At 50.0% G+C, this 26,898-nt stretch overlaps 1 protein-coding gene across 2 annotated transcripts in view; it reads left to right on the forward strand.

The window, feature by feature from the left end:
- Nucleotides 1–5,186: 5,186 nt before the first annotated feature.
- Nucleotides 5,187–26,898, forward strand: part of Anp32a (acidic nuclear phosphoprotein 32 family member A) — a 36,783-nt gene continuing 15,071 nt past the window's right edge. Inside the window, exon 1 of one of the 2 annotated variants that reach the window (XM_055597015.1) lies at nucleotides 5,187–5,391. In XM_055597015.1, the coding sequence (XP_055452990.1) occupies nucleotides 5,338–5,391 (54 nt within the window). In that variant the 5' untranslated portion in view covers nucleotides 5,187–5,337. Of the gene's footprint in view, nucleotides 5,392–5,940; nucleotides 6,084–26,898 lie in introns of those variants that run through there. The other variant, XM_055597023.1, reaches the window with a different exon arrangement.

The following is a 26,898-nucleotide window of genomic DNA, read 5'->3' on the forward strand; positions in this document are numbered from 1 at the left end:
CCTCAGCAGCATATCCACGTGCTGGTCCCGCATCTTGTCCCACACATTTCCCAATCGTGCATGCTGTTCTGCTTTCGCTACAGCAGCACTGTGCAACACTGATCTACACACAAAGATTCCATCCGGATGAGTGAAATATATTTGTCACACTTGCTAAATTTGCCTTTAAATAAATACATGTGCAAGTGACACCATTCTCGAACACAAGAGGCATAAAAGATGTTTAGCAAAGAACACATGTCCTTCTGCTGTCAAAGTCCTAACAGGGTCAGCTCATCTGGACATATGCAAATGAGTTCAGCAAATTTCTATTCAGGTTGGCAAGATGGCTCAGTGGGCAGAAGCACTTGCTACCAGGTTTGATGACCTGAGGTTTCATCCCCAGGAGCCACATGTCAGAACAAGAGAACTCATTCCTGTGGGCTGTCCTCTGACATCCACACATGAAAGTATCTATTTTAAAAGATAAAAAACAAACAGGCAAACAACAGCAACACAACCCAAGACAACAACAACAACAAATAACTGCCAATAGAAAGCGGAGAATCTCTACCTGTAATTCTAGCACTCAGGGAGGCAGGGGCAGGTGGATCTCATGAATTTGGGGACAGTGTGGTCTACACAGAGAAACCCTGTGTGGGAGGTGGGGAGGGAAGGAAGCAGAGAATCTGAGGGGCAGATAAACTATGGATTTGAACGAAGAACAATAAGATGCAAATAAGAATGTGCTAAAAGCTCCTTTAAACGTTATCTGGATCCTATATATATTTCATTTTACTATTAAGACAAGGTCTAGAACTCACTACGTAGTAAACCAGGTCAGTCTTCAACTCAGAAATCTGCTTCTCTCTGCCTCCTGGTGTTGGGATTAAAGGTGTGCACCAGCACCGGCAGCTCTTTCTGTACTTTAATACATTTTTTCTGTTGTCACAAAGGTGAGCTTCAACTCCATATTGGTTAAAAAATAAATTCAATACATTCAAAATTAATTTTTGGTTTTTCGAGACAGGGTTTCTCTGTATAACAGCCCTGGGTGTCCTGGAACTCCCTTTGTAAGCCAGGATGGCCTCGAACTCACAGAAATCTGCTTGCCTCTGCCTCCTAAGTGTTGGAATTAAAGGTGTGTGCCAACACGCCAGCTCTTAATGTACTTTAATAGTTTTTTGTTGTTGTTGTTGTTATTACAGGCGAGCTTCAAATCCATACTGGTTAAAAAGAAATCAATACATTCAAAATCAACTGACATTTATTTATTTATTTATCCATCCATTCATTCATTTATTTTTGGCGTTTCTCTGTGTAACAGACCTGGCTGTCCTGGAACCCACTTTGTAGACCAGGCTAGCCTCAAATTCACAGAGATCAGCCTGCTTGCTGAGTGATGGAATTAAAGGTGTGTGCCACCACTGCCTGGCTTTAACTTAATTTTTAATATAGGGTCTTAAGTAGCCCCATCTGGCCTCCAACTTGCTATGTAATGGAGGATGACCTTGAACTCTGGTCCTCCTTCTTCCATGCTGGACCTACAGGCATAGGCTACCATGCCTGATTTATTGAAACAGTGTTACCCAATAGACCAGGCTGCCTCAAAACCACAGTGATTTGCTTCCAGGGTTCTGCTGCTATTACAGGTGTGAGGTACCACGGCTAGGTTGTTACTTTTTTTAAGTGACCTGTAGTAACTATTTTTGATTAGTACTGCTTTTTCTCCAGGACCAACTCATAACAAAGTAACTTGTTAATTCAATCATTAAAGCACTTTTTTTAAAGTCACCCAGGCTAGCCAGATGGCTCATTGGGTAAAGGTGCCAATGACCTGACTTCAATCCCTAGGTCCCATAAGACAGGAGGGCCGACTCCTGAAAGTTGTCCTCTGGTCTCCAGACACGTGAAGCAGCACAGAACCCCACCAACACATACAAATAAATGTAATATATACTTTTAAGATCCAATCCTTTATTAAGCAACAAGAAAATTATGAGTAATTTTTTAGATTTTAGACTTAAGAATTCCTTTGCTATTCAAATCAAAATGCAGACATCCTCACATTGTTACCATGGGTTTCAAAAGAATAATCTACATGTCTAAAAGCTATTTATAAATAAGGACAGAAGAACACACAAGCAAGCTGGAGCCTTTCCATGTCATTGTCTCTGGGATCCACGGAGCCGAGCCTAGTGTAAGCGGAAGGGCACTATGGCCAGGTTCCAGTCTAGATGCTTCAAGCTGAAGAATAAAAAGTTCAACTGTGCACACATTACTTGGCTCATAAAAAACAAAGGGTCACCATCTTAGACACTGAACAGGGCCAATGAGCTAAAACATCAGCAGTGATGTGGATATTTCTAAAACAGGACTTCTCAACATGTCAGGAGTGGCTAAGGGAGCTGGGTGATGATGGGTCGGCAGTTGGGAGCACTTGCTGCAGCCGGGCACGGTGCTGCACGCCTGTGATCCTAGCATCCAGGGAGGCAGAGGCAGGTGAATCTCTGCACCTGGTCTACAAAGCAAGTACAGGACAGCCAAGGCTGCACAGAGAAACCGTGCCAAAACAAACAAACAAAAAACATAAACAATAAACAACAAAACAAAAAGCACTTGCTGCTCTTGCAGAGGATCCAAGTACCTGTCCCAGCACCCATAAGCTGGTTCACAGGCACCTGAAACTCCAGCTCCAGAGGGATTCTCTCCTAGCCTCTTTGGGTAACTTAACTCATGAGCACACCTGCACACAAAAAATAAAACCTTCAAAAAACAGGGAGGCTAAGGACACAGGCTGCTCATTAGTTTGGGCTGCTTTTTGGTGATGTCTTGAAGGTGCCTTTCATGCTCAACACTTGATTTGCATCTCATTAATTCTCAGCAAGAATGGAGCCCTGAGGCAGTTGGCCCATCCCTCATCACTTAACGCCTGCAGTAGGGTCAGTCTACAATGAGGAACTGCACTTGTTCCCTGTCTCTATAAAAATTCCTGCAAGATTCCTCGAGGTGGGGCTTCTTCCTTCCTTACTGAAATGCAGATCAGTTTGGAGTAGTACCTACAACACACAATAAAAACATAATAACTCTGTAAATAATTATATATATTCATATGTGTGTACATATATCCAAGTCTTATGGGGCAAATGGCTGAGGTGACTTACTGTTTCCTCATAAAAACCAAAGACCTATTAAAACTTTCTTAGATAAACTACAAGAGAAACTTTCTTGAACATGTACTAGCAAGTGGGAGATACGCAAAGTGCTTTTATATTTCAGCTTCAATACTGACTGACATCCAGTGAAAGCCATCTTTCAGTTTTGTGACACTAAATGCAAAAACTGTTAACTCAAAATTTGTAAAGTTAAGATTCTCCAAAATAAATTATATTTAATACATTCAGTAATGAAGTCACCATTTGTTTTTCTATTCTGTCTCTAGTATTCTGGTTTTTCTTTGGATCGTATGAGAACACTTGCCTTTTCATAGTTTTTGGTTTCTGTATATTCTCCATTAAGGGGAGGTGTTGGGGGGGTGGTTGGGATCCCAAGGAATTCTTTCTTTTCTGTTCATGTCACGTGAGCTATTTGCTTCTATTTAGCAGAGGTAGGAAAATCGGCACCTCCTTCCTTCAATGACTTAAGAGTTATTCCTATGGAAATGACTATCTCACAACATTGCTGTTATCAGGGGACTTCAAGAATGGTTCAGTGTTTAAGAAAAGAGCATTTTCTATCCCAAAGAACATTAACTTCAAGACTCCTGCTAACAGATTCTGCACACCATACCGTCTTAATATATTTGTGATGAAAAGCTATTGCTTTAAAAAACGTTAACTATCATATCCAGAAATACCAATGGCAAAGAGGTAATTTGGAGTTCTTTGTTCTTTTTAAAAGGAACCAATACAACTGAAAATTTCCAGTTACACAGCTTTCGTAAAAAATTAACAAAAACCTAAGGATAAAACATGTTAAATGAACAACTTAAACAAACTGCATCATATTTACCCGGATAGCATATTTCTATTTTGTACTTTCAGCTACTTAGAATAAACACTTATCAGCTTTCAAATTCATTTATTGATTAATCTAAAAGAATTCACTGAATAAAATGCTTAGTTCCAATGTATCCAAAAGATAAAACTACACTGGGGTGTTTGCGGAAGAGTGTAGACAAGAGGAAAGACTCTACGATCCAGTTGTGTGGCTGAAGTTACACACGTGTCCCTATTCACAGTCAGCCCCGTGATTTGTCCACCGCCACAGACACCCACGCAGTACATGACGTCCTAGGATTGCCCAGAAAAACCTGGTAGCCCAGTGTGACCATGATTTTTAAGGGTTCTTTAAAACAACGTGGTCGAACAAAAAACCCCAAAGCAACTGAAAGACCTAGAATAAATGCCCCAGTTAGCGACTCCTTGGCAACTCAGATGCAACCAAAGACTTTGGTGGACGATTAGAATGAAACGTGCATCTCTCTCTTTCCGTCTCTCTCAAAACAAAACAAAACTATAAAGATCTTTTTTACTATTCTCTACAGTTCTGCATCTGCGGCATTCCACTCATTATCCCCGGTGGCTCTCAGGGAATCGCTTCTTTTAAGGCAGGATGTCAGAATGCCAAACCTCTTGGTCCAGATCGCTCCCTCCCTCCTTGGAAGGTGGGAGCATCATGCACTTAGATTATTGAATTGCGAGGATGGGAGTAGACCTGGTCTAAAGGGATGTGCCAGGTGGGCACCCCGGGGTGTGTGGTGTGATATCTGCCCTTCGTGCACCCCCAGAATGCGCCCCCTCCCTGGGCCTGCCCTGCGCCCGCGCGCCCCAGGCCTTGTCCGACAGCCAAGCAGCCAGAGGATGCCCCCGCCCCTCCCGTGTCCACGCAGCTGCGGCCCCGCCCCCGGCCACAAACCTTCAGGTCCACGCACCTGCCCTGCCTTCCCTCCCGCCCCCCGCGCGCAACCATCAAGCTGCAGCCGCTCTTCTCCTCGGCCGCCCGGGTATCTAAATGGGTCCGTCTCCGGCACCACAGCCAAATGGCTGAGCCTCCCTGGCCCGCTGCGCAGGACGCTCATTGGACCCTGCCCCCCGCCGCCGCCACCACCATTGGCTGGCTTCCGGAGTCTCGTCACTCGATTGGCTCGTGCTGCCGCCGCTCCACGCAGGAGCTGCAGGTCCCGCCTCCACGGCGATCAGGTTAGTGTGCGCCGCGGGTGCTGGGGGCTCGAGAACCGAGCGGAGCTGGTTGAGCCTCCAAAGTCCTAAAACGCGCGGCCGTGGGTTCGGGGTTTATTGATTGAATTCCGCTGGCGCAGGGTCCTCTGCAGAGAGAGAAAAAGAGAGAGCGCGAGAGATGGATATGGACAAACGGATTTATTTAGAGCTGCGGAACAGGACGCCCTCTGATGTGAGCATTTGCCAAAAATATCTCTGTCGGTCCTCTCTCCTACTTTGTGTTATGTGTGCGTGTGTGTTTCTGGGGAAGGCACTTTTCATGGAGAGGGGCCACGGGGAGGTGCGGGCTTAGGGTCTGACTGCGAATGAACTGCAAGGCTGGATGGGGGTAGTGCATCGGGGCATGTTCCGGCCGCCGCCACCGCTCCTGCCCTTGGTTTGTGACTGACTACCTGTGCGTGTGCTCCCTCGTGTGCGGGTACGGGTGCGAGGATGTGCGTGCGAGTGTGCACCCGGTGGGGGGCCGGCGGGGCGCACGCGTTCGGGTCGGAGGGAACGCGGCGATCTCACCCCCGTCCGAGCTCAGCTCCCACGACTCGCATCTGAATGGAAAGGATGATCGAGGGGAGGAGAAGATGGGCTGCCTCCTGGATTAAACAACAAAAAGGGGGTGTTGTTATATTTTAGAAGCGTAACCCCCTTTCCTCCCCCTCTCGCGCCTGCCCCCTCCCTTTGCCGTCTCTTCGCTCGCTAGCTTTCTCGCTCGCACACAATAAGTTTTGGGCTTCGCGAGTCCGGTTTAGTTTCTGATCAGTGTGGCCCTCGGCCCTCGGGGAGAGCGCTTGGGGGCCCGGCTGTTGCGGAGTTGGGAGATGGCTCGAGTTTAAAGCGCGTCTTCGTTTCTCTGCGGGGATGAGGCGAGAGGTGGGGAGCCATATTTGTAACTTTGTCGTGTTCGTGAACGCGCCCTTTCTCTCCCTCCCTCCCTTTCTCTGCCTGCCTTCCTTCTTTCTCACTCTTTCCACCCCACCTTTGGGCCAGATGCTGTCTTTTCTTCCTTTTCGCGGAAAAGGGGGGGGGGGTCCCTGGAGGGGGAGGGATTGTGGAGTGTGCAAATGCTCAGATAATCCTCGCGCCGCCCCAACCACAAGCGATCGCTAGTGCAAGTTGCCCAGAGGCTACATCCCAGTGAGCCCCTGGCCCCGGCTCCCTCCCCAGATGCTAGCCTTGGCACCCTGACGCCCCACTGGCACCAGCCATCCCACCTCCCGGTCCCTGCTTCTCCTGAGGTGGGTTCCTTGGCAGCCATTCGGCGCCCGGTTAATAAATGGGCACGGGAAACTTTATCAGGACCCGAGCTGCCCGGAGGTTGTGCCGCTGTGTGGACCGGTCCGGTCGACATTCTTGCGGGGACGGCTGGCACGCAGCTCTGGGATGGGCAGCTCGTCTGGACGTCGCCGTTATGGATTGGGCAGCGGCGGGAGTATGGCAGAAGAAAACTTAAACCGGTGGGAACAGGGAGGCTGCGAGCGAGCCCACTGCCAGGGGAAGTGAGGGTGGTGGGTGTTGACGCGAACGCTACTGTTTATTTTTGTCTCCCTCTCGCTTTCACACCGTCGTGCTGTCTGCGAGTTGGCCCATCCGAGAGACCCTAGGTTCTAGGATATAAACCCTGGTCGACTTCCCCTAGGCGGTGGAGAGCAGAGGCTGGCAGGCGGGAAGATCCCGGGTCCAGGCTGAGTGCCCGGGGTTCGGGTGAGTTAGGGGCTCGCGCAGCACGCTGTCCCGACCTGTCGCCCCTGCAGCCGCTTGGCCCCTCGATCCTGACAAAGGCAGGCCTCGTTTCCTCTTTTCCTCTAGTTCCTCCCTGCAAACCTGAGTAAGACTTTTGAAAACAAGCTCCTTTCTGCCGTCCGCCCATCCTCAGGCAGCCGTGCACTGGAGACGTGCTCCGGCCCTACGGCGCGCAGGGCGGGAGGAGGGGGCGCCGCCTGCCGCGGGACTTGCTGCTGGGCTGCCCGGCTGGGCGGGTGGCGTCCCGACCCAGCTCGGGTGCCCGATCCCGAGGGTGGAGGGGGCTGGGTGTGGTGCTGGGGGAGGGGGCGGAACGCGACTTCCCGCGTACTTTCCGGAAGACCCCTGTGGGTGACTGGGGGGCTTCGGGGTCGCGGCGAGTCGGTGCGCAGCCGCGTGGGGCCGGACTGTGCGATCTGCAGTGCTAGCCAACCCGGAGCGAAAGGGAAAGCGGGTCGAACCGGCTCTTTAAACTTCCCCGAGTGTGTGCGCAGGGGGAAGGGCGGGCGCTCTGGGCTGGGCGCGATTTCTCACGCTTCGCCCCCTCGCCGCGAGTCCGCGGCCCACTCGCCGGCCTCGGGGCTTCTGGCGGGGTGGGGCGCGCGGGTGGCGGGGGAGGGGGCACTTAACTGCGCGTGGGGGAGGGGAGGGCAGAAAGCTCTCGAAAGAGGGACAAAAGGGGTGGGGGAGGAGGAACTGGTTTTTTTTGTTGTTGTTTTGCTGGGTTTTTTGCTTTTTCGAATAAACGTTTTTTGGGAAACAGATTGTTTTGGGAAACCGCCCTCCCCAGGGTACCCCCCCACTCACCCACCTCCTGCAACCTCTCTCCCAAGCCGCATCTTGAGGACTGGTGGCAGCGACGGCGCCGAACTAGGACGAGCAGCCATGTTTCCCGGGGCGCCGGCGGCCCGCCCCTCCCCCACGGCGGCCGCGGACTCGGAGCGGCGGGCACCGAGGCTGCCGGCGGTGGGGACCTGGGCGCACACAGGCGCAGCAGAAGGCCGGAGCCGCAGGCCTGGGGCCCCGCTCGGGAGAGGGCGCGGCGTGCCGGGGCCCCTCGACCGGCTCGGATCTGCGGGCCCTTCCCTGCCCTCGCCGTTTGCATGGCGAGGCCGGTGGGAGACCTAGCCCCAGGTTCCCAGCCATTCTCGGGGGCACGGGCGGCCGTCCCCGGCTCTGTGGCGGTGGCTCGCCAGCCTGGCGCCGAGCTGCCATTTTGTCACCGTGGCTGTTGTCGCGCTTGGGGTGGGGGGAGGCGAGAGTCTTGCGCCATCGCCCCGACGGCCGCCCTCTAGCGAGGTGCCTGCTGGCGGAGCTGGCACCAGGGACACCCCCACCCCGCTTTTGCATTCGGCCTTTGGGGACTCCTACCCCGCGCCCAGGGTCTGAGGACCCCGAAGCTGTCGCAGCTCTGAGAAGGTGATGGTCCCCTTAGCCAAAGCACCCCCCTTCCCGCCCTCAGTTCGGTTTTCAGCCGAGGCTCCCGCTGCTCTCGGGCACGTATTGAAAGGCGGCCTTGAAGAGATCGCTCTGGTGTTTGCGCCTTAGGCGGAAACGAGAGGGTGGTGTTTGGAGGGTGGGGTGACGCTGGAGGGCGGCAGGCGCTCAGGATCGCCAGTCTAGTGGCCCTCACCGAAGCCCAGGGCGTCGGCCCTCTACCCAGGAGCGTCTAGTTGTCAGGATGCGCTGGGGAAACGCCCTCCCGGGCTGAGCTGTCCGAACGGTTGGTCGAGTTTCTGGTGGGTGTCGTAGCACCCTGCAGGCTGCGGGAACTCTCTCGCTCTTTCTCCTACCCTACGCGCATACACAAACACACACACATAACTCTCCCACCCCCACCCCCACCCCGTTTTTGTTTTCGCGGGGAAGGCAGCTAACTACATAGTAAACATCACCCTAAACCGAAAGAGAAGTAGACTTTAAAAGTCTCTTGTGTTGACCTCAGACTCGGGCAATTTGTGGGACTCAGAGCCTGTGGTAGACCCTCGCGCGCTGTAGGCTGGGCCTGCGTGCAGAGACTGACTTCCATGGAAGAGTCCGGCAAAGGCTGCCATCAGAACCAGTGCCTCCTTTAACCTCTGGAATGCATTGCTTTTTTTTTTTTTCCAGGCTGACTTACTGCCTAATTGGGTTCAAGTGAGTGGGCTGGGTTCAAGTGACACAGCCTTTTACTGTGTCTGGCATGTTGCTCCAATTTATGCAAGCCAAGCAGGGATTTGGGGGCAGAGAACTGAGTGAGACCTTGGTGTGGGGTGATCAGTTGAGTCTTGTGACTGGCAGCAGCTGCTGCTTGTTTTGAATCTGAAGGTTCCATGGTGAGGCTGGGCTCTGAAGCCACGGCAGACCTGGGTTTGAGTTCACCAGCAACCAGGAGGTAGGATCTGACCAACCTGTGATCTGGCATAGTTTACCCCCAAAGCTTTGTACGTGTGACCTGTAAGATGGGGACAGTATCAGTATGTGACAAGACTGGTTTGAGTTGGCCCTTAGTGGGTGCCTGGTCTAGTCTCAGATGCTGGGGAGTGCTGAGGGCTAATATAGGGCCTCTTGGAGGTTTAAGATAACAGCTCCAACGATAATAGCAGATGCTTACATAGCCTCTTACTGTGTCTGGCATGTGGCTAAGTGGATTACAGACGTCAGTTAATTTATCCTCACAAGGGCACTGTTAAGTACTGTTGTTATTCTTATATTAAATGTAACAAAATTGAGGCAGAGCTCCAGGTCACCACAGTCAGTGTGGACCAGGATTCTAACTCCGTTATTCTCAGCCTCTGTGCTGCCTTGAAGGCTGTTGTATTTTTGTAAAGCACCATGGGGAAGGACTCTTTCTCCTCGAGCCTTGGAGCGATGCCACCTTAATAGCAAGAGGTTTGGGTTTGTTGATATTGAGGGCATTGAAACAGTGTAGCTTCTTATTGAAGCCTTAGGTGAAACAGATGAGCAGAGTGCATTTTCTGGAGAACCTTACCCTGGTTCTAACATAAATGTCCATCATTTTTACAGTGAGATGAACCTGGCTTCTTTGATGTTGGGCCATACTTGTGGGGTGATGAGAAGACAAGCAGGAGCCATTCTTATCTAGTGGTTCTTTGGGGTTTTATATACAACGCATTTCCTGTTTTTTATTAGTCTTTTCTATAGAGAAAAAACCAGTCTGGACAGAATAGGCAGGCCCTTAGTGTTGGCATGTAGCTTGCTAATAACACTGCCTAGTGCCTCTCACTACCTTAAGAATGGGCAAAGCAGGTGAGACAACCTACCTCCCCAGGATCGCCGAGCGCCTAGAGTCAACCTCCCAGCAGGCTTTGTGGACAGTAGAGAATGTAGTTCTGTAGTTGACCAAAGCCCAAATGTGACCTATATTAATAGATCATCAGGGGAGCCAGTGAAATACAGGCTCCTGGGCTCCACCCCTGGGTGTGGGTTTACTACCAGGTCACCAAACTGCGGCTAAGTGTCTTGTCTTTATGATACTTGAGTTGAAAACAATTGTATGTATAAACCCTAAGAAATTTCTGATTTGGGACACTAACTTTTGAATCCTTCTCCCTACAAACTGCACTTGTCACTTTAACAAACTTGTGTCACCAAAAAAAAAAAAGTACTTATATTTTGAACTTGATCAAATAAAAGAATTACAGGGATATGTGTATCCTTTCATTATAACAGCTCCTGTGTTGTGTTCACAGTTTTGCTTCTTGGTGAAGTTTACTACCTGGAAAGTTGGTTCATCTTTGTTTAGCAGGCTGGGGAGGTCCCTGAAGTGCTGTGCTTTGTTCATTAGGTCTGTAGCAAGTCCTACTTTTGATGGTGCACTGTGAAATTTCCAGGACCTTCTGTGTCTACCTTTCAAGTAGTTTGGTCCTCACAGAAATGGTCCCCAGTTTACCAGCCTCCTTAGGACTTTCTCACACCTGGCTCTTTAGGGAGCAGCCCATTCTGTCGCAGGGGTGGAGGGGAGGAACTTTTAAGTCAATCTAGTTACAGGCTTTGAGGCCTACTGAAGGCAAAGTTGCTGTGTACCCAATAGCTGGCATCACGGAAGCCCCTGGGTTACCCTGGCACCTCCATCTTTCAGGTCAGCTGCTCTTCCATGGTGCATGTTTCCTGGGGAGAGAGCCCACAGTAAAGCAGAAATGGCTTTGGCTTCAAATCCCTTGTCTAATTGCAGCTTCTTAATGCCTGAGCCACCGACAGTAGCAGGGGTGGGTGGAATGTGGCGTGCCAGACAGCAGTTTCAAACCCTGTCCCCTCTCGGCTGCCGCCACACTAGTTTAGCAGCCTCTCAAGGTGACTCACTTGGGACTTCTGCAGTCAGCCATCCTTCTTCTGTGCCGTACTAACTCACCACACTGAGGAGCTGGGAGCTGTTTGCACCAGCCGCCTGATCACCCTCTTCTACAGAGCTTGTTGCTGAGTGGCTGTGATTGATGAAGTGAACTTGGTACAGCATTCTGGCCTGAATTCTGGAAGAGCAAGCCCATTGCTTTGGTGTTTAGAAGGGCCTTTCCCTTGGAGGCATCCCTTTTTGGGGGCTATGTCTCCTGAGACCTACTCTCCATCAGTGCTCAGCACCCGCTTCCCATAGACAGGTTAAAAAAAAAAAAAAAAAGACACGAACCTGACTTGTCTCCTGTTACATTGGAATGTAATTGTACTGAATGCTCAGGGAGTGTGAGTTAAAGAGAAGGCTTCTGACTGGAACAGGGGTAGTTAGTTATTCAGAACATCTCGTTTAGTAAATGGTTGAATTTGCCAGGTGAGCAAAGCACCCATGATCTTCACCCACCTCCCGGACACTGAAATGGCCTCCTTGTGTAGAACCAGATGATAGCCACTAGTCTTTGTTTTGTACATCCGCCTTGCCCTCTGCCACTCTGCGCAGCACTGGCAGTGTGGGGAAGGGTCCCTCTCAAACTGATTTTGATTTGCTCAGTGCTGTGCAAACTCCCATGCTCATTCTCCTGTTTTCTTTACCAAGCTGGCTCCGGGCAGCAGGTCTAAAATATGACCCTACGCTACTACTTACTTACTCTGGTGTGAATCCTAGTCCCTTTCTCCCAAAGGTGTTTGCATTTTGAGAGTCTGCTTTAGTGAGGAACCATTAGAGACTGGGATGTTCTCAGCTTTTGTCGTTAGCTTGAGTTGGACAAGTTGTTCAGCTTGTCTTCTTGCCATCTAAAATGGAGGGGGTGTTCAGGGCTGGGGCTTTAACTTAACTGAGTCCTTAGCTAGAATATACAGAGCCCTAGAGTCTACTTTCTGTACTGCATAAACCAGATGTAATGCCAGCACTCACTGCAATCCCAGCACTACAGGGGTGGAGGCAGGAGAATCAGAAGTTAAAGGTCATCCTCAATTACATATCAAGGTCAAGGTTAGCCTGTGCTACATGTGACCCTGTCCAAATAAATAACCTGAGGGTGCTGAGTTAATTAGCCCAGTGGTAGTCAGACTTTTTGAGCCTACTAGTGACATTCGAACAATTGCCCAGCATATTCATACGTATATACATACTGTTTTTAAAACACGAACACCTTTGGTTAATCTAAAAGAATACATGCTACCTTAGGCTCAGGTTGATTTCACTCTATTACTGTTTGGAAAATATTAAGGGTTGGATATTGAGGTTCCTTCAACTCTTTTACCGTTTGGTTGGAGGATGGAGTTTGCCCTTCGAAGCCGTCCGTGTATGAGCCCTGCAGTGACATAATAGTGGATTTCCCAATTTCATGGCAGCTCACTGCCGGGCTTCGGCTGCTCCAGTTACTGTGGTCTACCCCACACAGCCTCGCGGTAAAAGTAGTTGTTTGCTTTCGCACCTATCCTAGATGGGTGCCTGCCAGAGTTATGGCCTGTGCCAGCGCTCTTTGCTACCACCTCCCCTAGCACTTTATGCTCTACGCTATGAAGGGCACCCACGTTTTTCTTTCACTGAGTCAGAATAGTTTTAGAGGGGTGTCTGGTGTGTTCCTGTCTCTTCCTTTCAGTACTTGGGCTAGTCCCTTCGCCTCAGTGTGCTGGGGTCTCTAAAGCTGAGGCTGTCTCACCATCTACCAACAGTCTTAGGCACCGGAAGCGCCACTGCCACTATGCTAGAGTGTGGAAATTGGTGGTTGCTTTTCAAAACAGAAATACGAGGCTAGGAAGATGGCTCAGTGGTAAAACACTTGCCACTTCATCTTAATCTGAGTTCAGATCCTCAAAACCCACATAAAAGCGGGAGGTGTGCAGTGTGCTATGAGCATCTGTAATCCAGGGCTCCAGACAAGAGACCAGAAGTCTCTGGAAGCTTGCTATATGCAACAGAAAAACAGCAGAACCTGGCTCAGTCAAACAGGGTGGAATTGAAGAACCAGCATCTGTGGTTGTCTCATGAGTACACATACTCAGGGACATTATGTTACACACACACACACACACACACACACACACACAGAAATTTAACACTAAGTAGCACTCGTTTCTGCAGGAAAAGAGGTTAGAGCCTGGTGGTGACAACTTGTCCGAAGCAGCAGTTCAGTGGCCACTGTAGGTCCAGGAGCAGCTGCAGCGTTGCCGAGCAGCCCAGTCCCCCGCCCAGCTCTGCCTTCCCACCATGGTTTCTGTAGAGGTTGATGTGTGTCCACAGCCCTCTCCAGGCAGCGCCTTTTCTCATTCATTGCACATCTGCTGCTTCAGGCATCCACTCAAATTTGGCTCCTGGTCCTTCCCTCTCTCCTAGCCTGAGATAGCTTCCTCACGAAATGCCTGTCTCCTGGTTTCCTAAGAAGTTCTCTTTGCCTTCCCGGCAATCCCTCCTTTTTTTGTGCACACTGTCGTGTGCCTTTCTGTGTACATGCATGTGTGAGCTCCTACAGGTCAAAGGACTATTCAGGGGAGTTGCTTCCCTTGCCTTGCACCCTGTGGGTCCTGGGAATTAAGCAGGGCAGCAGGGTTGGCAGCAGGCACCTTTGTTTACCCGCTGAGCCATCTCTTCCCGACTCCACTGGCTCTCTCTATATATAGATTCTTTCTGAACTGAGGATACTTCTGTGGTCTTAGATCACTGGACTTGGACAGGGGCAGCAATCCAGAAGCTGAGACAGGAGGATCACAAAGTCAGCCTGAGCTATACAACTGAGACCTTGTCTCAAACAAAACAAAAGACCAGATTCCTGATTTAGCTGGGTCCCTCCGCTGCTGCTGTCTCCTGTCCTTTAGATTATTGTAACTGCATTTACCAGCCCTACCTCCTCTCTGAGTAGCTTTGCTTCCTAGCCTAGCTTGCGGCTCTGTTAGTCTTAAACCCAGCTAACTGTGGGACCTGGGCCCTTTATCCTGGGCTATGCCTGGGCTATGTTTACCTCCCAGCCACATTCCACCTGTATATCCCAGCAGCACCCTGCACTCAAGCCCAGCCCATGGCCTCTGTCCCCCCCCCCCCCCCCCCCCCCCCATTTCACTCACCACACTGTTTACAACAGTCTTACACGTCACAGATTACCTCCCCATGCCACAGTTCTGGTCTCTTTGAAGCCAGGCTTCCAATTTCAGCCAAAAAAGATCTTATTAAAGCACAGGTGACTCCTTTTTTTTTTTTTTTTTCCATCCTGTGTGTAAAATTGACCATTGGGATAAAGTCTGAAACTCCTTAGAAAGATCAACAAGGTGCCCCACTTGGTGCAGCCCTTCCTGGCCTTTTAACTGATGTTCCTCCTCACTTATGCGTTACTGGCAGCCTCTCCCCCACCCCTTTCTTTTGAATCTAAGCCACTCCTACCACAGTTTGCAGATAATGCTCTCCTCCCCTTCCTTCTGGGGAAGGTCTAGGTCACATTCTTTTGTTGAAAACTTCCATAGGATTTTCCCATAGTTGCACATTCCTGGCCTCTTTAATTAGCATCTCTTTCCCCTGAGAAGCCGGTATGCTGTGTGCGTCAAGGACCTGCCCTTCACCCTAGGGTATCCCCAGTGTTCAGCACTGCATCCACACTTGGCAAGCATTCTCCTAGTATTGCTGGAATGAAGGATCCACGGTACTCACATAGACTGATCTCCTAACACCCGCTGTCCAGCAGATGGAAGCTGGGAGCCTTGCTGACTGGCAGAAGAATGTGCATCAGTGTGAAGGTGTCAGATCCCTTGGAATTGGGGGCATAGACAGTTGTCATCTCTCCACTCCCCCTCCCCCAGATTTTTTTTTTTTTTTTTTTTTAATTCTTAGGAGTAGAAAATAAGAATACAAATGGTAGGATCTCTACCTTCCGTTCTGGTTGATTATCTCACTTTGTCAACTAAAACCTGCAGGTCCTGTCAGTGAAGGACAGATGCAGGGGTTCAGGAAGGAATGAGACAGTTCTTGTCCTACAGACCTGGCTACTCATTCCCTATGTGGCCCAAGTGAATCTGGAACTCTAAGGCAATCGCTGTGTTTCAGCTTCCCAAGTAATGAGATTATAGACACGTGTTACCACACCTACTCTTTGCTTTTATTATTTTTTTCTGTTTTTGAGATAGGCTCTCACTGTGGTACCCAGGATGGCTCCCAGTTTGTGGTCCATGTGCCTCAGCTTTGGACATGCTGGGATTACAGATGTGTGCCACCATGTACCTCATTTCTCCCCCTCTTCTGAGACAAGGTGGCCTTGCTGTATCACCATGACTGGCCTTGAATTCATGGATTCATTATGCCCCTGCCTCAGCTTAGCCAACTGTGACTGTCGGTGTGAGCCACTGTGTACAGCTACTTTTCTGTTCTTCAGTTATGGATTGTGTACACATAAGTATGCACTAAGTATCTCAAAGAACATAAATTAAGGAGGCATTTAAAAATATTCCAAGTAGTAGTGTTTCTTCCCTGTGCCTACTGGAATATCCTGGACAGCTCAGTTAAGTCTGTTTTAAAAAACATTTCTTTCTTCCTTACTTTTTTCATCCTTCTTTTCTTTCTTTCCTAAGACAGGGTTTGCTATATAGTCCTGACTAGCCTGGAACTCCCTGTGTAGACCAGGCCAGCCATGAACACACAGAGATCCACCTGCCTCTGCCCTCTAAGTGCAGGGACTAAAGGTTTGTCCCACCACTTCTGGCTTGTGTGCTTCATTTTTAATTTGGTTACAAAGTCCAAACCGTGTCAAACACTGTCCAAGTGCTGATTTTCCCAACCCTGGCATGGGGATAGGGTGGGGGACAGTCACAGTACCCATAGTAAGCCAGCCTAAGGTACCCAGCTCATCAGAGGCCACTGCTGCATGCCAGCTTGATTGATTGTGTGTGCAGACCTCCAAAGTCCACTCTAATTCTGTTGAAGGTCTAATTCTGTTGAAGGGTTCTCCCTGCAGATAGCTGGAGAAGCCACAAGTGGGACTCGAGAGGATCCTATTCCCACATACCAGAGACTCTGGGCCGATGGGTACCTGGGTGATTTTTTTTTCTCTTGCTTTCCTTTTCCTGAGAACGACACCAGGAAAGGCTCTGCAGCAGGCTGAAAGTTCAGCAATCGGAGGGAACAATGAGGCTCAGGGATGTGTGTAAGCGTGCGTGCGCCTCACTGTTGTATGAGGGTGCAGCAGAGTCCTGAAAGGACTGCAGCTAGTCTCAGGGCCCAGGCCTCCCTGCAGGCATCATGGAGACTGGAGAGCAAGGGATCTGGCAAAGGCAGAGGTAAGGACCTGTTGTAGTAAATTTAGAGGGATCAGACATCTGGGGAAGGGATTTGGTCCCACTTTCTGCAACCAGCTTGATCTGCCCTTGATCTCACAGGAGACCAACATGGTATGACTATAAGAAAAAGTGAGTCATATTCCCTGTCCATCAGCTGTGTCCCGTGCACTAGCACTGGAATAAGGCTGGCCTGTTCTCCTAAGCCACTTGCACAGCAAACTTATTATCTAATTGCATTCTGCCCCTGTGTCCTGGGTGGCGCACAGGTGTGGGAGGCCTGTGTCTTGTGGTGGAATGCGGTTGATAGACAGGAGGAAAGAATGTGGTTAGTGACTCCGATTGCAGGCTCCGTGCACTGGCACTGCCAGGGGAGCATCTGAGGGACTCCCCAGATGAGGCTCTCCCCCCAGCCGCCAAATCTGACTCTGGGTGTGTTTTAGAAGCTGGGGCCGGAGGTGGGGGGCACTTGAAGGCATAGTTGGGTGTGGCCACATTGAAGCAGGGTGCTTCTCAGTAGATAGGGAGAAACATGCTAAATGGAAGTAAAAGGGAAAACAGCTAAAGAACGGTCCAGGCTTTAATGTGCAGGGCTGCAAGGACCCACTGCCTGGCCTGCGTCTCTCCCCCTCCTCCCTCCAGGCATTCATGCCAAGTTTAAACATGCCCACATTCTGTTCGTCACACTTGTGTCTATGTACCTGTGTCCCAGGAGGCTGCTGCTACTAGACTATGACCAAAAGTGGACCTGGGGCCTGGGGGAGGTGACTTAGTTGGTGAAGTGCCTGCCGTGTGAGCATGGGGACCCAGGTCCCCAATAAAAGCTCGCCATGGTAGTGCCTGTCAATAATACCAGTACTAGAGATTTGGCAGAAACAAGAGGATTGTTGATTGGCTGGCCAGCTCAGCCAATCAGTGAGCTGCAGGTTCATTTCGAGACCCCGCTTGAGAAAATCGGAGAGCCACTGAGGGAGCGATCAGCTGTTGAGCAACACAGACGTGAGCGCGCAGGACTGCTGGTCCAGGACAGCGAACGTGGGAAGCGGTGTCTTCAGGGTATTAGCTGGTCCCCTCTGGGTCTCAGTCACCGTCTCTGTAAAGTGGAAGATAATAGCCATGTCTTTTTTTAGGGTCTGTTTCCAGGAAGGGAGGAGAGTACTTTGCACCAGGTCTGAGCCCCAGAGGTGATTGAATGGGGGGCAGGTGAACTGAAGAAGGCTGTGCCTGTCTCCTGTGTGGTGGGGGAGCTCTCCTCCTTAGCATGGCTCACACTCACCTTCAGAAGCAGATGGGAGACCTGAGAAAAGGACAGAGCCTCTGGCTTGTGCTGAAGTGGTCCTGTAGGGACACCGGCAGCTTCAGGCATCCCCTGCTCTGGGACTTCCTAGGTGGGATTCTGCCTGGCTGGCCTTTTCTACAGTGGCTGTCCCAGGGCATTAGTCCTCCTGCTTCTCCAGAACTTTGGGCTGCTGTTTCTCTCATCTTTTATCTTTCAAGCAGCTCCCCAAAGGCTCCTTGCCCAGGAAGTCCTCCTGGACCCAGTGGAGGGAAGGGACCCTCCACATCTGCCCAGGTGGCATCTAGGATGTGAGGCCATAGTCTGTCTTCCCAGTGGATTCCCCATAGTTCCTCATGGGAGTGTGCACCGGTGGCTCTCCCAGTTCATCTGGTCAGCGTTTCTCTGTACACTTGCCAGGGAGCATACTGAGGGTTCCGGAGTCCAGCGTGACTCCCCCACGGCATGAATAGGAAGGTTCCCTGGTGGCAGAGGTGCCCTCGGCCTCTGCCTAACTGCTTGTGGGAAGCGTCCCCATCCACATGTGGGATTGAAGCTAGCCTTTCTTAACTGCATGTCTACTGCAGTGAGGACGGATGTTGCCTGGATGTTGAGCTGTCAGTGTGCTGTCTTCCCCTCTGGCTCTGAGGGTCTGGGGAGCTTCTGCAGAGGCTGCCTGCAGCCATAGCAAGCAGCTCCACTTCTGAGCTCCATCTAGTTTGTGGCTCTGTTGCAGACACGCTTATATGTGTCTTGGGTGAATGTGGGTATATCTGTTTTTCCGGGGGTGAGTCTGGGGCAGTTTCTGGAGCAACACTCTGGGCTGCTGTTTGGGATGTGGTGGCTGGAGCCCAGTTGGAATGCAGGCTGTCCTCTTAATCCACAAGGGCACTGGTTTCAGGGCATGTTTGTTCTCCGGGAGCATTCGGGGACTTTATCTACCCCAGTGGCCTGTGTGGTCATTGTCAGAAGTGGCACAGGACAAGTTCACATGTGCCCTTGAGCTTGACCGGTGGCTGTAGGCCCTGGCCAGGTCGATCTTAGACTGGGGGAAGTGCCCACTGCACCAGAACACAGACCTGTATTCCCTGAATGTGTTAACTCCATGCTTTCCCAGTGGTGAGCAGCTTAGCCGGCATTTCCCAGCTGGCAAACAGCAGCACAGGGCTGGAATCCTGGCTCCCTGCTGACTCCTGGCCTTGGCTGCTTCCATTCTTTCTGTACACAGAGACTGAATACCTACTGTCTACTGGGTATGTTGCAGGCTTCCTGGATATGACAGTTAAGCAGACAGTCACATCACCTGTCCTTCCCACACAGCTTCCATTCATGGAGAGTCAATTCATAAACCACAGCAAAGGTACCAATACAAGCCATGAACACAAAGCTGTGGTCCAGGCAGGCTTCCCGGAGGTGGTGACACTTTAGTGGACAGCATAATAATCTCTGCTAGATTCGGATTCATAGCTTAAAATCCAGTTGATTAGAGAAGTATCTCTGAGTTCCCAGAAGAATAAGATGTGAATTGACAAGCCTTAACACCAGAGCTGTAGCACCAGGTCTAGGCAAGGTTAAGGCCTAGATGGGTTACAGAGAGTTCCAGGCTAACTTAGGCAACTTAGTGATAATCTCTGTGTTAATAAAAGGTAAGAAGAGGGCTGGAGAGAAGGCTCAGTGGTTAAGAGTACTCACTGTCTGCTCTTCCCGGGATCCTGAGTTCAATTCCTGGCACCCGCATGGTGGCTCACAACCATCTGTACTGGGATCTGATGCCCTCTTCTGGCATGCGGTTGTACATGCAGATAGAGCTCTCATACATAAAATAAATAAAAATAATCTTTTAACGTTGAGAAGAGAGATGTAGCTCAGTGGCAGAGTGCTTGCCTCGCATGCACAGAGCCCTGGGTCTAATCCACAATACTGCACAAGACCAGGAATGGTTTGTGCCTGAAATTCCATCACTTGAGATGTGGAAGAGTAGGATGAGGAGGCAGTGAGGAGACAAGGGGAGAGAGGAAAACAAATGTGGGAAACTATGTTGCGGCTGGCCAGTACTCCACTCCTCTCAGCCCTAGGCCGGACCTTGACATCCCAGAATGTCTTGTTATTCTCTTAAGGCTGATCCCTTGAATGAATGACCTGAACTTTGAGATGGATTTGTTAATTTGCCTTTTCAGCTATAGCTGGGTGTGTTGGAGGGAGTGGACTATGACCACATTAGCCACCCTTCCAGGCAAGACCGGCTACCTTTAAGTTGGTCTTCTCTGTCTGGACAGAGCTGCCTCCCATTTTGTTAACCATTGAACACCCCCACCTCACCACCACCCTGCCGCCCTTTTGTTTTTTCAGGATAGGGTTTTGTGTTGTGTTTGTTTGTCGTTGTTTTCCCATGTAGCTTTGGCTGTCCTGGAGCTCACTCCGTAGACAGCTGGCCTTGAACTCACAGAACTGCAGTGCTGACACCATGCCTGCCTGGCTCCACCCTGGTCTTTCTGAGGTTACAGTGGATCTGAAAGACATCCATCATTTCTCTCATTCTACCTAGACCTTTCCTGACTTTACAGCTATGGGTGGAGGTCCAGGTGGTTTGGGCAGGCTGGCCAGTACTGTCCACTGCTGTTAATCTGCGTATTGATGCAGGATATATAGTGAGTGCCCCTTGCAGTGGTATTTGTGGGGAGGGAACTTGACCAGCCTGTCTCAAGGACCAGGTGAACCACCTCGGACCATTGGATTTTACCTTAGAGAGTTTGAAAGGTGCTTCTGGCTCCACTGGGGCTCCCTGGTGCTTTTTCATAACACTGTGGGCTATTCTCTGAGCAAGGAAAAGTAGTCTTTTAAAATTTGTGTTCTGGTTGCTTGTTACTGTTCTCTGCCTGTGTGCGGGATACCTTGTTTAAGCTACAGAAGTGCTACAAAGTAGTTAAGTAACAGGTGAGGGGGCCAGGTGGTGGCTGCTGAGCAGCTGTCCTGAGTGCACAGCCAGGTCCACTTCCGAGCTGCGTGTGCAACCTAGAGTAGACCCTTAGCTTTGACCTGCACCTTCCAGCTACTCAGGATAACCTGGGAGTCCTCTAGTCTATTTGTCTGCCCCCCCCCCCCCCACTTTCCTTCACCTTTGCCTCTCTGGGAACTTGGGGTCTCCTGGAGCTCCCAGTCCTCCCAGCCTCCTGAGTGCTGAGATTGCAAGCATGCCTCTGGCTGTGCCAGGGCCTTAGGGGGAAGGTCCTTTCTCTTCCAGGCTCTGACATACGTCATACTACAGCACGGTTTATTCCCACAGACGAGAAACATACCCAGTGATTTTGACCTAGGTCTGGGAAGTAGGCTAAAAGTGTAATTAGGGGCCTAAGGCCTAGCGCCTCTGCAAACATGAGCAGGTCTTGGCAGCCTCTTCAGCAAGAGCAAAACAGCACCCCCGTGAATGGGCATGGCAACAGTGCAAGCACCCCCCTACCCTGTTGTGCTTAGCTCTCCTGGGATGAGAGGAGGCTTACTTGACCATTCCTGAGTGCCTAGGGTGAGTTTGGGGTGTTGCTTGTGGCTGGGTATTTGGTAAACATCACCTTTTGGACCTATTAGCACATCCCAAGGTATAGGTTGGGTCACTTGTTTTTGAGACAGGAAGACTGGCTCAGAGAGGTCAGATTGGCAGACTGGACCTCAACTTTTGTGTTGTCATGGCTTCTTTTTGCATACCCCTCCCAGACTAGACACCCTTGGGTCAGGAGGCAAGGACAGCGCTTCCACTGTAGCCCCATCTTCTGTTGTAGGCTCCATTGAGTGAGTTTTAGGCATTTGTGGTGTGGACTGGGGTTAAGTAACCTGTCCAGAAAGATGATGAGGCCCTTAGGTTTGGAGGACTTTGTGGACTGTGACCCTATAATCAGGGTGGGATCTCATTTAAGCATTGAGCCAGGTGAGCACAGAGTGGCATGTGCCAGCATATTTGTACTCTGTGGTTACTTATTACAGCTAAACGTTGGAAGCCACCCAAAATGTCTATGAAGAAGGGCCTGGATGAGAACATGAGAACAGTACCCCCCCCCCCATATGACGGGACACCATTTGGTGGTGGTCTAGGGCAATAGCTCAGCAGTCCAGCATTGGCCTGGCATGCATGAGGCCTCAGGTCCAACCTTCAGGACTGCCAGGGAGGCTGTTGGGGTTGTTTTGTTTTGTTTTGTTTTGTTTTGTTTATGAGACAGAGGCTTACTGTGTAGCTCAGGATGGCCTCATGATTCTCTGCCTTGGACTCCCAAAAGCTCAGGTGACAGCCAAGGCAGGTTGTGAACTCTATGGGAAAAGGCAAGACAGACAAACAAAAACCCAGCAATGTTACATACAGGTTAGTTTGGGAGTAAGTTGAGAAAAGTAAGATTCCAAAATTCCAAACACCCTGGAGATAGATAGGTGGAGTAGGTAGTTACTGGGGCAACACAGAGAGAGGGTGGTTGGTGGTCGGAGGATTTGCTGAATTTTCTTACAGTCTGATTCTGAAATCAGGAGGATGACTGTATTACATCATCACTATAACACCTGGAAAACAAGCAACAACAAAAAGGTGGTTTTGGACCAGCTTCTTATTGTATTCTTATCACAGCCTCTTCATCTGAATGGGAATGTTCTGGCTGTGTGCTTGGTTAAGGCTGGGACTGCAACCATAGCAAGAAGTCTCCCAAGTTGTCAGCCCATGTCTCCATCTTTGGGGTTTATCCCCCAACACACTGCCATGGTGTAACTCAGTTGTTTCTTTCCCCAACTGAGTGAAGTGAAGGGTTCAGCAGACTGTTCTGGATGCCATATAGTGGGGGAGTCAGGATGTTTTCTTGGCTTATTTTTAATGCCTTTCTGATCAACAAACATTTACTAAGGGATAATCTCAAGGCAAAGCAGGAGACTTGGGCTTCCAGCACCTCTTCTCTGTTCTGTGGGGTGCAGCATCTTGCTTGGTGAGGAATGTAGCTTGTGAGATGTACTGCAGTAATGCCAAACACAGCACAGCCTTTGAAGGGCCTTCCTAGCCAGCATCTGGCCTGCCCGGTTCCATGGACTCCTCCGTAGGTATAGCTCTTCTTCCCATTCTAGTGGTGAACACACTGAGTTGGTGAAGTCATGACTGGGCTGGGATTGTGGCTCAATTTGTAGAGTTTGTCTAGCATGCCAAAGCCTTAGGTTCGTCTGCAGCATGGCTTAAACGGGATGCACACCTGAATTCATGGTACTTGGATTATAGAATCAAGAGGGTCAGAAGTTACAGATCTTCAATTACAGCAGAGTTTGTGACCACCTAGGCTACATGAGACCCTGTTTCAAAAACAAAAACAAACAAAATACGTCTCAGTTCTGAAGTGGAAAAGCCTGGAGCCAAACCAGACTGACTCATGTGTCCCTGTGCTAATAATCAAAGCATCTATTTATAAGATGTTTCTTATTGTATAGTGTATGCCTATTTCTACCAGAAAACATGGCCATTCACAGCCTCGGTAAAGTCCCTTTGCTCATGTACTGTGGAGCAACTGTGGAGATCAGAGGACAGTTTGTCTGAGCCGGCTCCTTCTGTCCCAATACGGGAGCCGTCTCATCAGCCCTCCCTCCACGAACTCTTACATTTACGCAGCTGCAGAGTGTGGCCAAGCATGCTTCCCACTTAGTCTTGGCCACAGCTGTTCCTTCCATTGTAAGCCATCCTTGATCAGATGTTCTTTGGGGTTCAAGTCTACACAGAAGATAGATAGCCGTCCTCAACCACCCTTTCAGTACTGTCCCTTGTCACTATTGCTTTTTCCTGAGCATTAGTTGTATATACAATCACTGGCTTAGTATCTGGCTCTTTTACTAGAAGGCACACACATAGGAGGGCAGGCATCACACTTTTTTTCTGCAATGTCATCATACCTTAACGCCTAGCTTGGTCCCTGACACACAGTAGCTACTCATTAAAAACTGTTCAGTACGGAGGCTGGGAGAGATGGCTCAGAGGTTAAGAGCACTGTCTTCTCTTCCAGAGGTCTTGAGTTCAATTCCCAGAAACCACATGGTGACTCATAACCATCTATACTGAGATCTGATGCCCTCTCCTGGTATGTAGGTGTATATGCAAATACAGCACTCATATACAGTAAATAAATAAATCTTTTAAAAAAATAAAACTGTCCAATGAATGACTGGGCCTATAGTCCAGGCAGGTAACTTCCCTGGCTGTGTGTTGGGGTGGGGGGTGGGGTATCTTTAGAAGTGAAAAGACCCACAACATGTGCTTAGCAGGGCCTCATAAGGCCCTCGGCAGTTTGTGTGCAGAATCTTTGCAGATGCTTGCTAGCATTGATTATCCTGGGTCTCCCACCTTCTTGCTTAACCTCCCCCTGCCCAGTTCCTTCAGTTGTCCATCACCCCAGCTCTCAGATGCCTCCCCATCCTGGTTGCCCTTGAGGTTCTGGAATTTAAGGTTTGGACACTGCCACCAAGGAGACTTGGTCATGTCCCCGCCACCACCATGACAGCTTGTCTTAAAGTTTAAAGTTTTTGTTACATTTTACAGACAGTTTATGCTCAAACATGGGTATCATGTGGAGGTCAGAGGACAACTTGCAGGAGTTGGTGCTCTCCACATGTATGTTTCAAAAATCAAACTCAGGTCATCAGCCTTGGTGACAAGCACCAAGCCCCCACCTCACCCCAAATCTTTGGTACTAGAGCTTGAACTTAAGGCGTGTTAATACATACTAGGCAAGCCCTCTACCAGTGAGCCACACACACACACACCCCTGTGAATTCCTGCTTATTCCTCTCCGCACAGCTTGAATAGCTTACTGTGTGCAGGCTGCTGTGGCAGGCCCTCCTTCAGGAATTGAGCTCCTGAACCTTACCACTCATTTCTAGCTAACTAGCCTCTCCTTGACTCTCAAAGAGTTCTAAAAGTTGTAACATTTTGGGTTTTCTATTTTGTTTTTTAGCATTTTAAGATTAAAGCAGTTGGTGGCTCACATCTTTAATCCCAGAACTTGCCTGGCAGAGCTAGTTTGAGACCAGCCTGATCTACAGAGCAAGTTCCAGGACAGCCAGCGCTTCACAGAGAAACCTTGTCTTGACAATAAACAAAATAAAACATAGCAAAATTAAAGCATCTGTAGACCTGTGAACAGCAGTTAATCCAATCCATATCCTATTTTAAATATCAAGTATAGGTCAGATTCCCCTAGAAAGACAGGGAAAGTGACTGGCTCTGTGGAAGCAAAGCCAATCCAGGCGCTGCAGGTTTGGCTTACTTCCCCTTCCTCCTCCCCCCACTGTCTCCCTCTCCCCCTCCTCCTTCTCCACCAGGAAGTTTACCATATTTGATTTGTCCCTTAGGCAAGTTGAGTGTATCCTGTTAGGTTAAGGGAGGAAGAGCTGATTAACTCACTTTTTATGCGTAACCCGTGGCTAATCGGTGAGGTTCTTCTGCATGGTTAGTTACCATCTCTGCCCAAATCTTTCATTCCCTGTTGGAGCCGGGATGTCGGGCTTTAGCACAGGGGCCTACTCGGCTCCTGTGATGGAGGTCTGCTGTCTGTTCTGGTAGAGGTGGCAGGAAGGAAGCCAAGCACAAGGTTTCTTCTCTGCAGCTATTTGGCTTCTCGTGTATTTCTGTGCCTTCTGGGTAAGGCCTGGCAGAGAGAAGGCCCAGCTTGGGTCTGGGTACTTCCCTCTCTTTCCTCTTGCTTCAAGGAGGTCTCCCTGGACTGGACTGTCTTTGCATCTGAGCCCTTAGCTGAGAAGACAGTGAATGGCCCAAGGTTTCATCACAGGCTGACTGATTTTTGCATATACCACAGATTGGGTTCCAGCTCATGCAGCTGAGAATAGTCCTGACCTTGATTCTCCTGACCCCCTGAGAGCTGGGAGTACAGGCATTTCATCCGGCATGGTTTACTTGGTGCTGGGGAATCAAGCGGAGGGTTGTATGCTAAACAAGCGTTCTAACAACTGAGCTGTATCTCCATCCCTGAGGCATGTGTTTGTTTTGTTTTACCAAGCCAACTGGAAATGGTAGATCTCCATACCAGGGCTCCAGTGTCCCGGTCTGCGACTCTGCATGGCTTTGTGCCTTTTGAGATGGGTCATGGCAGTGGCTGGGATGGGCAGAATCCTTGAATTGCTGGTGTGTGGGTCTTTGGACAGTGAAATTGGGGAAATGATCTCGTTTGTATTGTGCAGCCAGCATCTCAGGGTAGAAGCCTGGGGAGTGTGCTGAGCGCTTTCACGGCATTGCTAGGTAGAAGCCTCCCGTCTGACCCCCCGTCTGATTCAGCAGCTAGTCACTGGCATCTCTCGTCTGGCACAGCTGATCTGCCCAGCAGTGGTTCTAGTGGGATGTTTTGACTCAGAAGTCAGAAGGAGTTAGCCATCTAGAAGCTTCTCTAGAACTATTGTCCACTTGCACGCCACTCAGCCTTTCCCCGAGTCTGACTGGCTCGTTCCCATGTGACCACTCAGCATGCACTGGTGTCAGCCCCTCTGTGCAGGGTACCTGGGGAGGCCGACACTGAGTCTTTAGACCTGTGCAGCAGCTTGCAGAGGGCCTTGGTGGACAGGGACAGGCTCCTGGGAAGGGTAGGGGAAATAAGAGTTCCTGTGACATGCAATGTCATTTGGTGTCAACACTTTTTGCTGTAGAGGAGTGAGGCTAGCAGTGGGATACGGCATAGGAAGCTGCCTTGGAAGGTGTGGGGTTGGGGGGGCCTGGGAACCCTGCTCTGGGTTTGCACTTGATCTCTATGGCCATTAAAGGCTGGGGGGAATAACAAGCCACATTATTATGACATTATTGGATCTGTCTTCTTTGTCCTGACCAGCCTTCCTATTGCAAGGGACAGTGCTGCAGCTCTTTAATAAGAACATATCAACCACTGTGGGTTTCAGCAGGAATCTGTTGGTGAGTGGGGTGTGTGAATAGAGGTGGTCCCTGCTCATTCTCATTGCCTCGAGGGGCTTGGAAGCCACTGGCGTTCTCTGAGATGACTGACAGACTCCCCACATTTG

The sequence above is a fragment of the Psammomys obesus genome, unplaced genomic scaffold, assembly GCF_907164565.1.
Source record: "Psammomys obesus unplaced genomic scaffold, mPsaObe1.curated_primary_1811, whole genome shotgun sequence".
Classification (NCBI taxonomy): domain Eukaryota; kingdom Metazoa; phylum Chordata; class Mammalia; order Rodentia; family Muridae; genus Psammomys; species Psammomys obesus.